At 45.1% G+C, this 10,085-nt stretch overlaps 1 protein-coding gene and 1 gene segment (V, D, J or C); both read right to left on the reverse strand.

Moving 5' to 3' along the window:
• Positions 1-1,094: 1,094 nt before the first annotated feature.
• Positions 1,095-8,825, reverse strand: iqub (IQ motif and ubiquitin domain containing). The gene is made up of 12 exons (XM_005751331.1): positions 8,530-8,825; positions 8,189-8,323; positions 7,354-7,521; positions 6,905-7,080; positions 6,085-6,240; positions 5,355-5,565; positions 5,094-5,269; positions 3,709-3,879; positions 2,811-2,987; positions 2,479-2,727; positions 2,208-2,393; positions 1,095-1,365 (listed from the first exon to the last, which is right to left on the reverse strand). Exons 1-12 carry the CDS (start codon positions 8,651-8,653, stop codon positions 1,171-1,173), a joined length of 2,124 nt encoding a protein of 707 aa, XP_005751388.1. The 5' UTR covers positions 8,654-8,825; the 3' UTR covers positions 1,095-1,170.
• Positions 8,826-9,680: 855 nt separating this feature from the next.
• The window catches only part of LOC102210889 (Ig kappa chain V-VI region NQ5-78.2.6-like), a 73,042-nt gene continuing 72,637 nt past the window's right edge, over positions 9,681-10,085 (reverse strand). The window contains exons 5-6 of the V gene segment in view: positions 9,810-10,081; positions 9,681-9,713 (exon numbers count right to left, since the gene is read on the reverse strand).

Below are 10,085 nucleotides of genomic sequence, written 5' to 3' on the forward strand. Positions count from 1 at the left end.
ACAGCATCTTCCACACACTATCTGTTCTGTATGCTTCACATATTGAATGTATCTGACAGTGGGAGTCCTTTTCTGCTCTGTGACAGTGTTGCTCCTCCTTCAGCCTCTTCCTCCTCCTTCAGCCTCTTCCTCCTCTCATATCTCTGCATGTTCAGTCTTATCTTCATTTAGCTGCAGAAAGTTGTTGCTCATTGAGTTGTGTTGTTTGACTGCTGCAGAGCAGCTGCGGTGTTCATGGTCAATGGTAAATTACACTGAGAGCAGCAGACATCAATTTACATTAAAGATGTTGATGCTGTTGAATTTACTTTGAATTTACCTGTTTATAACAGGTTGATAGTGTCCAGGGGTCGCAAATCAGCGACAGCTTGTGTAACATCTGTTTCTGCTCCTGGACCTGGGGGAGGATGGAGGATTGTAGCTGCTCGATACTCGAGTAATCTTTATGGTTTCTTTTGCTTTATGAGGCTCCAGATGTTCTCAGCTAGTAAAAAGTCTGGACTGCAGGCTGGCCAGTTCAGCACATGGACTCTACAAGTACACTGCTGGTTCCACTGAGGCACCACCATTATCTGAGACGCAGGTGTTTGAACTCTGCGCTGATAATGAGCGGGTTGCCCCCCCCCCCCTTTAGTCTAATAACACATCCACATTTGCCAAAAAAAAGTTCAAATTTGAAACAATGGTCCAGAGAAGATTGCTTTGCATGATGGAGCTTTAACCTGCATTTGGACACACAATCTGTAACTGTGAACAGTTTTTAATTTGTTAAAATCTAAAAGCAGTCTGTCCTATATCCCGTCTCTGCTGGGATTCTGTTCTGCCGTCCCTGGTAAGTGTGAGTATCATCATCTAGAAACTGAATGTCTTCTTATGGCAACTTGCGCTGATACTGAATAAGGCCCCACAGTTCACCCTGCATACCAGGCCAAACATCAAGCTATGAATATAAAAGCTTGTTAAGCACATGACTTTTCATAAAGCTGAACATCTTGGCAAACTCAAAACATCCTTGAGATGTTTGTATGAGACATTTTAAGATGAGCCTCTACCTTAAAAGTCAAATCAGAGAAATAAATGTACAAAAGTCAGAACCAACATAAGCTTTACTGTAGACTTCAAATGAAAGTTACAAGAAATATGAGGCAGAAGAAATAAAACTGCACAGAGTTAATGATCTGAGGTCTGAGTGTCTCTGGTATGCTTGATTATTGCCATGGTAATGGGCTTGGAGACAAGTTGGTTGCCAAGGACAGCAGCAGGGTGAGTATCCAGCTGCTCGGACATAACGGGAACCTGGCTGAAGTGGCGTCGAGCTTGTGCGTGTTTGCGTTCGATCTCGTGGATTAACGTTGTGTCGTATGTCTGAACACACAAACACACACAGACTTAGAGAATTCATCAAGGGCAAGTGTATTTATACAGCACATTTCCAAACAGTCCCTGCTGCACAAAGTGCTTAACAATGTAAAACGCCACCAAAACAAATAAAATGTAAAACAATCAAATGTACATCGGAAAGTATTAGAAAATGCGCAGAGTGCCTTCAATTACAGTGTAAATATGTAAGCTTTGTACAAAACTAAGAACAACATTGGAGCCAGAAACATGAGCAGGTGCTGCGCCACAAACCATCCGTAACGGAACGAGTCAACAGCTCTGGTCTGATGGCTTCAGGCTCTGGATGTCAAACCACAAAACGTGTAATAGGCACGCCGTCCATCGTGTCCATTTCACACTTTACCTCTCCAAAACATGAAATAGACACATATGCAGAAGTTGCATTACCAGCAGGGCGAGATAATATATAATATATTTAAAGCCAAGAAGTCGGTAATGAGCAAAAAGTGCCAATAAGTACATTCCAAGGTCCTAAATCGTCAGAATCGATTAAGCTAGGGACTAATATGTATTTACATGTAAATGTGTTGCTGTCTGTTTACATTTTCATGTTGGCTGGAAATAAAATATCTCCCTCTGTTGCTGTTACTGCAACTTACTGTAACTTCTGCATGCGTGAACACTTCACGTTCTGGACGGGCAAAGCGTGAAATGTAGACGGTGGACTGGACGCGGTAGCATTAAGCAGGTCGATTCAGAAGTGAAACAGAGTCAGAGTTCCTTCTAGTGGAAACTGAGAGAGGCGGTCCTAATACGGACTTTCTCTCAACAAAAGATACATTGATATTGTTCAGACATGTACAGACCGTGTGGACGTCCTCCACCTCTAAGTGAGCTGAGGTCTCTTCTTTGGACAGCAGAATGCAGTTCCAGGGGCTCCAGTCCTTCTGACGATCCCACCGAACAAACGCCAGGTTGTAGAGGTCGATGTTGGCGCTGAGGGCCGACCGGGACGCCCACACTGCTTCCACCAAGTACTGCATGTCTTGCACCTGAAACGATGAAGATGGCAGACTTCTGTAAACAAAAGAGTGAAATCAGTGGAGCTGTTCATTATACACAATGAAAGCAGTTCACCTTCAGCAGGAAGGGGATCTTAGCTTCTGCGTTGAGCCTCTGCTCGTCGGCTCTCAGCCTCATCAGGATGCTTTTGTAAAAGGTGAAGTCATGGCGAGATCTGGCTATGTTGTTGAGTCTGGCGCACTGGCGGCACTGGCGGTTCGGACTGCCGCTGGCCGACATAATGAAGTCTGTGAGGCGCAGGTAACGATGACAGTATTGGCAGAGTATCGTGTCATTCTTCAGCTGGGAAGGATTCTGGGGAACCTGGGGCAGATTTTTAATTTTACATATGAAATCATATTTGAGATTGTGCCAAACACGTGAGATGAGGAGGGATGGTCGCTCACCGTCAGCAGCTTGGCCACCTCAGGGTTGAAAGCTGGAGTTTTGATGTACTGAAGTAACAGAGTACAGATCCTCTTCCTCAGGCCCTCCAACTTGGCTGATTTGACCCCTCGAGTCATCAGGTCTACCTCCCTGTCAACCAAATCCACGATGTCCCGGGTCAACGCACACTCCTGCTCCTGTCCAATGAGCATGGAAGGAAGAAAACTTCAGCGCAACCGCACTGCTCATGTAAAACAGATATTTACGGTATTTTGATGTACGTACGTATCTCCAGGTCAGTAAAGCTGATGTGTCAAATTATGAACAGGGCAACACAAAGCACAGACTTTTATTCTGAAGGGCACTACTTGTCTGAGCTTCATATCGTATATTTGGCATTTTAAGTATTGTTTAAAGTTGATTTTGGTGACAGTAAATAGTTTTCTGTTGAATGTGTACACTCCTGTAATAGTCAAGGTTTTGGTTATGAAAAGGTTGTTTTATTCTAAAAATAACACTTTTGACCAAGAAGTGAAACTCATGAGATTCAGAGTGACACAGTGAAACATTCAAAGGGGAGAAAACTGAAGCTCCCAGAGGAATGAACCCAGTAACCTCTCACTGTGCAGGCAGTGGTCCTAACCACTGAGCCTCAGGACTCATTTATGCTATGAACCGTGCGCGATTCACTTCCACTTATCTTTGATAAAAACGTAACAGCATGAGCAGCTGACCAACTGCTACAAGGCTGAAATGTTGTGTCTCAGTCTGACCTGTTAGTGCTCAGCGAGTCCCTGCTTTCCTGTCCCCTCCCCATGACTACGTTACTGAATAAGGCAAAAGGCCCCAAACTAATATAAATAATAACAGGACGACATCAGGGTACCGTTAGCTGTGAAAGAACTGTGTGCGTTTTACCTTGACAGTGTGTTTCAGTGTCATGAGGAAGTGGAGCCTCTGCTCCTGGCTGACGGTGGTCAGGCTGATGCTGTTGTACAGATCTCGCAGCTCTCGGGCTCTGATGGTGTTCTGAGTTTCAATCTCAATCAGACGACCATCCGCTGCTCGCCTTTGATGAGGAGACGCAGACTGGAGCAGATACAGCACAGCGTCAGTACCTGTGAGACCGAACGCTCCTCTGAAGTTTGCTCTGAACATCCCACAGTGACCTGAACCCCAGCGTTTACGGAGAAACCAGAGACTGTATATAAAAGATGGCTGTAGCCACCAAGGTCTCACCCAAGTCCTGTTTTAAAGTTGAGTGTTTCTGTGATCACCGTGTGGGTGGGGATCTGACTCGAAACTGAGGGACCCTCTATTTTCACAAACCATCCTACTTTGGCAAAACGTCCTACCGTAAGTAGTTTATGCACATTTCTGCTGTCACAGAGTAATTCCAGCAAATTTACGCAGGTATGACGGTTTGCCACTTCGTTTTACCCGTTAAAGTATGTTTCTAGCTCATATTCACAAGGGTAGGGCAGGTCGCCACTTAATTCCGTGTTGTGCGCATGTGTAGAAACAACGGGTAGGATGGTTTGTCAGGTAGGATGGATTCCCAGAGCACCCTCCACTCTTGGACAGTCGCTTAGGAAAGAGTGCAAGGTCTCTCCGGTTCCAACGAGGATACGTTAAATAAAGACTGATCAGGAAAGTCTTTCTAATCAAGTGAGCCAAACGAGTCATTTCTTTAAACTCCTGCAGAACTGAACTGTTTTTTTTTTACAAGCAGAGGAGTCGCCCTCTGCTGGCCATCGGAAAGAATGCAAGATCAGGTTTTCAAACTTAGAAGCTATGCCTCATAACACATGTCAGTACAGCATAAAATATTAGATCTGTGGCCAAAAATTTGCTTTACATTATGTAACGAAAGCTGAGATTCTTCCGGCACACTTTTAGATTCTGGTTGCATCGATGATTCACAACGAACAACAAGCTTATTGTCACATTTGGTGTGAAACACCATAAGAAACCCAAACATTACTGACAGCATTAGAATCTCTTTGGAACATCGTGCTACGAAAGCATGTGATGAGAGTGCTTGTTAGTGTAGCAAGCAGCCTTGCACTGACTGAAGTGCCGTGAATAAGAATGAAACAGGCTCCACCTTGTATTAAACATCTTCTAACGAGCACCGCAACAAACTGAAGGTGCGTAAAATCCAAATCAAATTAAGATGATGTGACTACACACTTAACCATGGTTCTCTTTTTGTGTTTACTGATGACTTTCATTTGCATATAAAAGATAAATTATGAAATTGGGTTGAGAGCTGGAGTAGAGTAGGTGGAGCGACCTCTGACCTTGTCCAGGAAGTTCCTGACAGCTTTGTCGTAGTTGTCGCTGTGAACGGCGATGTGATGGCGTCCGATAGCAGCAATGAGATCCATCTCCTGGTCCAGCAGCGCACAGAGAGCTGCTTTCCTCTCAGCTCCTCGCAGGGACGAGCTGATCCTCTGCTCCTCCTCGTTCCTCCACTCTGAGACACACAAAGTTAAATACGTAACTGCTCTGCTGCATTCGCAGACATAAAGCGGGGAACTCCTCCTGCCCCTAAAGCCTACTCTCCAGAGCTTGGTACAGCAGGTTGAAGTCCTCCTGCCTCTTCGGATTCAGCCAGCGGTTTCGGCGGTCTCTCAGCTGCTCCTCTTTCTCCTCGTTCCTCCTCCTTTCCTGCATCTCCAGCCAGGCCGACCGCCGGGCTCGCTCCTTCCGCAGGTGGTCCACCGCCTGCTGGGCCAACCAGCGCCGAGCAAACGTCTGCAGACGGATCACCTGGGTGTGTGACGGGTCATATACTTAGTCCCACTAAATGTATTTTTTATATTTAGTGGGACTGAATTGACTGCGTATATGATAACTACACACACAAACTGCTCTTCATCTTCTGTGATGCAGAACGAGACTGAAGACATCGAAACCATTTCAAACACCAAAAATCTGAAAGTTCAAACACCGTGAATCCCCGAGATGAAGAAGCAGAGCAAGACTTCACTGTAACACAGAGGGCCAGCAGCCTGAAGCCTCAGAAATCTGAGCATGTGTTCCCACCATAAAGCATGCTGAGCTCTAACAGCGCAGCATTGCTGGTCACATTTCTATTCAGAAGTCAAGGCAACACTGAATCATCACTCGCACTATGAAGCTCAAATGTGTTATTTCCTAGTTTTGATCTCTTCAGTTTTGTTCTACAGAGCTGGAAACAGCATGAAAGAGCAGGTATGTCCAAACACTTGGTACAGCAGGTGCTCAGAAACACTGCATTGCAACCACACACGCTCAGTGTACACTCACAGCTCTCAGCCTCCGGTCGTGGTGCTCATCAGCAGTGGTGTATGTCCCTGGAGTCACCAACCTGTCGTTCATGCAGGAGACGTAGCAGCCGATGCCAGTCATCTGGGTGGAGGCATTGACTGGACACTGCTGAGCCTGAGACTTCAGCTCTACTGTCTGAAACAGAGAAAACAAACTAAATCAGGGGCCGACTGGCTTTAAGAGCAACGTCTTTAAACATGTAGCCAAAGTTAACACCAAAAAATGTGAAAGTTGTGTGAGGAGCTTCCGGCCTGCAGACAGACCTCGTGACTTTGTTTTGTTTGACTCGGCTGGGTTTTGTTTCAATGTGGTTAATGGAAGGTTTTTAATAAATAATAAGATTACTGTAATGTTAATCTCATTGACATTTGGTGTAATAGTACTCGAGTAGTAACTAAAACTGAATTCAAACTGAAATTAAGTAAGTATTGACTGTGATGGGATAAGTGAAAGGAATAAGAAAAGATCCCCTGTGAGGTAAAACTGACAGAAAGCTGCAGCACTGACCATATAAAACCTCGAGTGTGGAGAGTTTAAGAGATTTTAACCAAAGAAAGTAGATGAATGTTTAAATGAGCACATCAGCGCAGCTGAGCGCTGTAATCCTCAGAGGCGTTTGTCTCTGTTGGTCCAGGGAGCTCATTACACTCGCTGCTTATCTCTAGAATTACATTGTTTAATTTGAACATGAAGTCTGGGCGTCCTGTGCCGATCTTTTCCATTATTTATGTAAAGACTTATTTAGTCCCAGTTTTGACTCTGATATAAACTGTGGTGCTTTTGAAGCTGTTTTCTGTACCTGTGTGTCGCGGCTGAAGACCGCCACTCCTCTATCAGGTCTCCTCTTGGGCAGCGTCTGGACTGCGGCGTGATGGTACTCCAGCCCCGTCAGCCGATACCTGTAGCCACCGAGGAAGGCTTTCTGATGGCGTGGGCGCTCAATCTCCACCACCACCCCCTGAAGCACCCCCCCCTCTGAGAGACAATGACTGCATATCTTTGTATGGAAATCTTTAGCTTGGCACCAGGATTAAACCAGGTCTGGCAAACTTGTTTAGCTAAAAGTCGGTTCAAATGAATGCACGTCACATTATGAGGATTCTCTCTTGTCCTTATCTTTACAGCGTTATTTCCTATGGAGTCTTGTAGTTTTATATAAATCAGATGTAACTCGTGATTTCTTAGTGCTTTCATGTCTAATGGAAGCACTTTGTGTATACGGACAGGTAGCAGCTTCTGTATTCGTACCTGCTTCAACTTGGACGGTGATAACATCGGGCATGCTGTCGTGCTCTAGGGGGCGAACAGGGCGGAGTGGGTGGAAGCTTGGGTCAGTGGAGCTCATTTCCATCCGGGTGGAGCTGTGAGGCCTGACGCCGAGCTCCATCAGACTCTTGTGTTCCTCCACCGCTCTGCCTAAAAACACACTGACCTGTTAATCTGTATCCACACAGGCAGCAGCTCGCAGCGACTTGGTGACCAAACATCATAGGAAATGAAAAAACACTCCTCTCAACTTGAAGGCAAATAACTGAAGCAACTACCAGACAGGATACTAGTGACTGTCATATGGCAGGACGGTAAAGACTTTGTAGGGTTGTCTAGACAACTGACACCTATGTCCACTAGTCGTCATGTTCAAAGTGCGACTCTGTAGAAAAACTTGTGGAAGTAAGGCAAGTTTATTTATAGAGCACAATTCAACAACAAGGTGATTCAAAGTGCTTCACAGAGACATTAAAAACAAAAACAAATAAAAAGCAAGATTTAAGATTGATTAAAAATAAGCAAAAGATAAAATCAGTAGTTAAATGTAAGTTTTGAAATTTAAGCTTAAAAGTGTGGATTTGGTGCTTTATTCAAATGCAGCTGAGAACAGGTGAGTCTTCAACCTGGATTTAAATAAACTGAGTGTTTCAGCTGATCTGAGGCTTTCTGGGAGTTTGTTCCAGATATAAGGAGCATAAAAGCTGAATGCAGCTTCTCCGTGTCTGGTTCTGACTCTGGGAACTGATAAAAAACCGGATCCAGATGACCTGAGGGATCTGGAAGGTTCATACTGGGTCAGGAGAAAGAAACGAACCGTCCAGAGAGATCTGAAGCACGTCTGCTGGGACTCGGAGCTCTGAGGCGAGGTGACGCTTCAGCTCGTGAATGCTGAGCTCGATAGCAAACGCCACCGTCATCACGTGGCCCTCCGGCACCAGCACCACCTTGACTGCAACCACACACAGAGACACAGAGGTGCTGTCGAGTCTGGCCGTGCTCAGTCACAATCCAGACAAACAGCATTTCAGTATTTCTCCCCTCCAGTGCAATAAAACCTTTGATGTGAGTTGCGCCACACGAGTCTCTGCTGCTGTGAAAAAGGTCACATTCTCTTTATCCGAGCACTGTCAGGAGCTCCAGCCCACCTGGACTCACCTGAAGCCGAACTGCCGGACCTCACCTCCTCTCCTCCCGGCTCCCCGCCGTCCTCCTCCGCGGTGTCTCCGCCTGGCTCTGTGTTTGTTTCTTTCTGCTCTTGGTTTCCTCTTTGCCCCGACATGACAGATGTCAGTGACTGAACTAAACTACAGCTCCTGTTATGAATGAAAACGATACAAAAGCCTTTCAAACGTCAGGTTTGAAGACCGGGCGCGTTGCGCTTTTCTGTATTTAACGACATGCGCGTCAACCTGGAGCGAACTGCATTAACTGGTTTCCACGCAAAAGCAGTGTTTACATGTTGCTATAGCAACGACTAGCAGTCACTTCCTGTTGGAAGCAGAGTCAGAGGATTTTGTCCCTCTCATTGGCGCGTGTTTGGGTCAGATAAAAGAAGAGTACACCACAAACTTCACTGAAATGAAACCTCATTAAAATAAAAACCTGAAACTATTGTCTAAGAAAATGATCACTCACGTCAATCACAATGACTCCTGGTTGTCAATCCCAGAGCACTAAAACGAACAGAACAGAATAATCTTTTAATTGTACCATAAGGGGAAATTTGGTTGTAACAGCAGGAGAACCCCCCCGAACCAAACACATTTACAAACAAACAGCACACAGAACAGAAACAAACACAATGTGTTATTTACATCATGGACAAGAGTTACCCAAAACAGGGTACTGTACAGGTATTAAAGTTACATAAAGTTAAATACAGATAAGAGGTGAACCCAGGTTGTAGTGTGAATCAGTTGCAGCGCTGATGTAAACCTCTCTGATTGTTGGGAACAGTTCTGATTGTGCAGTCTGAAGCTGCAGGGAGGAAGGACCTGCTGAATCACTTCTTCATCCATTGAGGACGCAGCAGTTTGTCACTGAAGGAGCTCTGTAGTTCAGCAACATTTACATGCATGGGGTGGAGACTCTGTCCATCAGAGATGTTATTTTGGCCAGAGTCCTTCTGTCTCCCACCACCTGCACTGGGTCCATTCGGTGTGTAACACTGCCAAAACAATGCACCACTATGTAGTTTTCAAAACTGGCAGATAAACTGATGTCTGTCTGAACGGTGTTGAAACACCTTTGTAGATATTAGGGAAGTTTTCTGGCGAAAACCTGATTTTGTGAGGGCAGAAGGCATCCAGGTGAGATCTTACACACCTATAATGTGAGTCCTGGAAAAAGAAAGAAGAAAAGTAGTGAAATGCAGTCTGTATATCTGCTTAATGCAGCAGCTTCAACTAAACTTTAATCCCTGTTCTTAAACTCACCTATAATGTGAGATAGAAGCAAAAAGAGGTGCAGCAACATGTCTTTGGAGTTATTAAAGCCAGACAGACAACACATGAACAATGTTCTTCCACTGCAGCACAATGACCAACAAATAATGTCATTGGATGAGCTCAACTTCAGTGGGCGGGGCCAGTTTAATCGCTGAGCCAATCAAACAGTTTTGTGCTTCCACAGCAGCTCTGTCTCTGTCTCTGATCTTTACTGCTTCATTTCTCTGTTGTCTTTGTCATCAGTCCAATGACACAAGAATCAGA

This window comes from Pundamilia nyererei, unplaced genomic scaffold (assembly GCF_000239375.1).
Source record: "Pundamilia nyererei isolate P.nyererei 1_Seehausen unplaced genomic scaffold, PunNye1.0 scaffold00307, whole genome shotgun sequence".
Lineage (NCBI taxonomy): Eukaryota > Metazoa > Chordata > Actinopteri > Cichliformes > Cichlidae > Pundamilia > Pundamilia nyererei.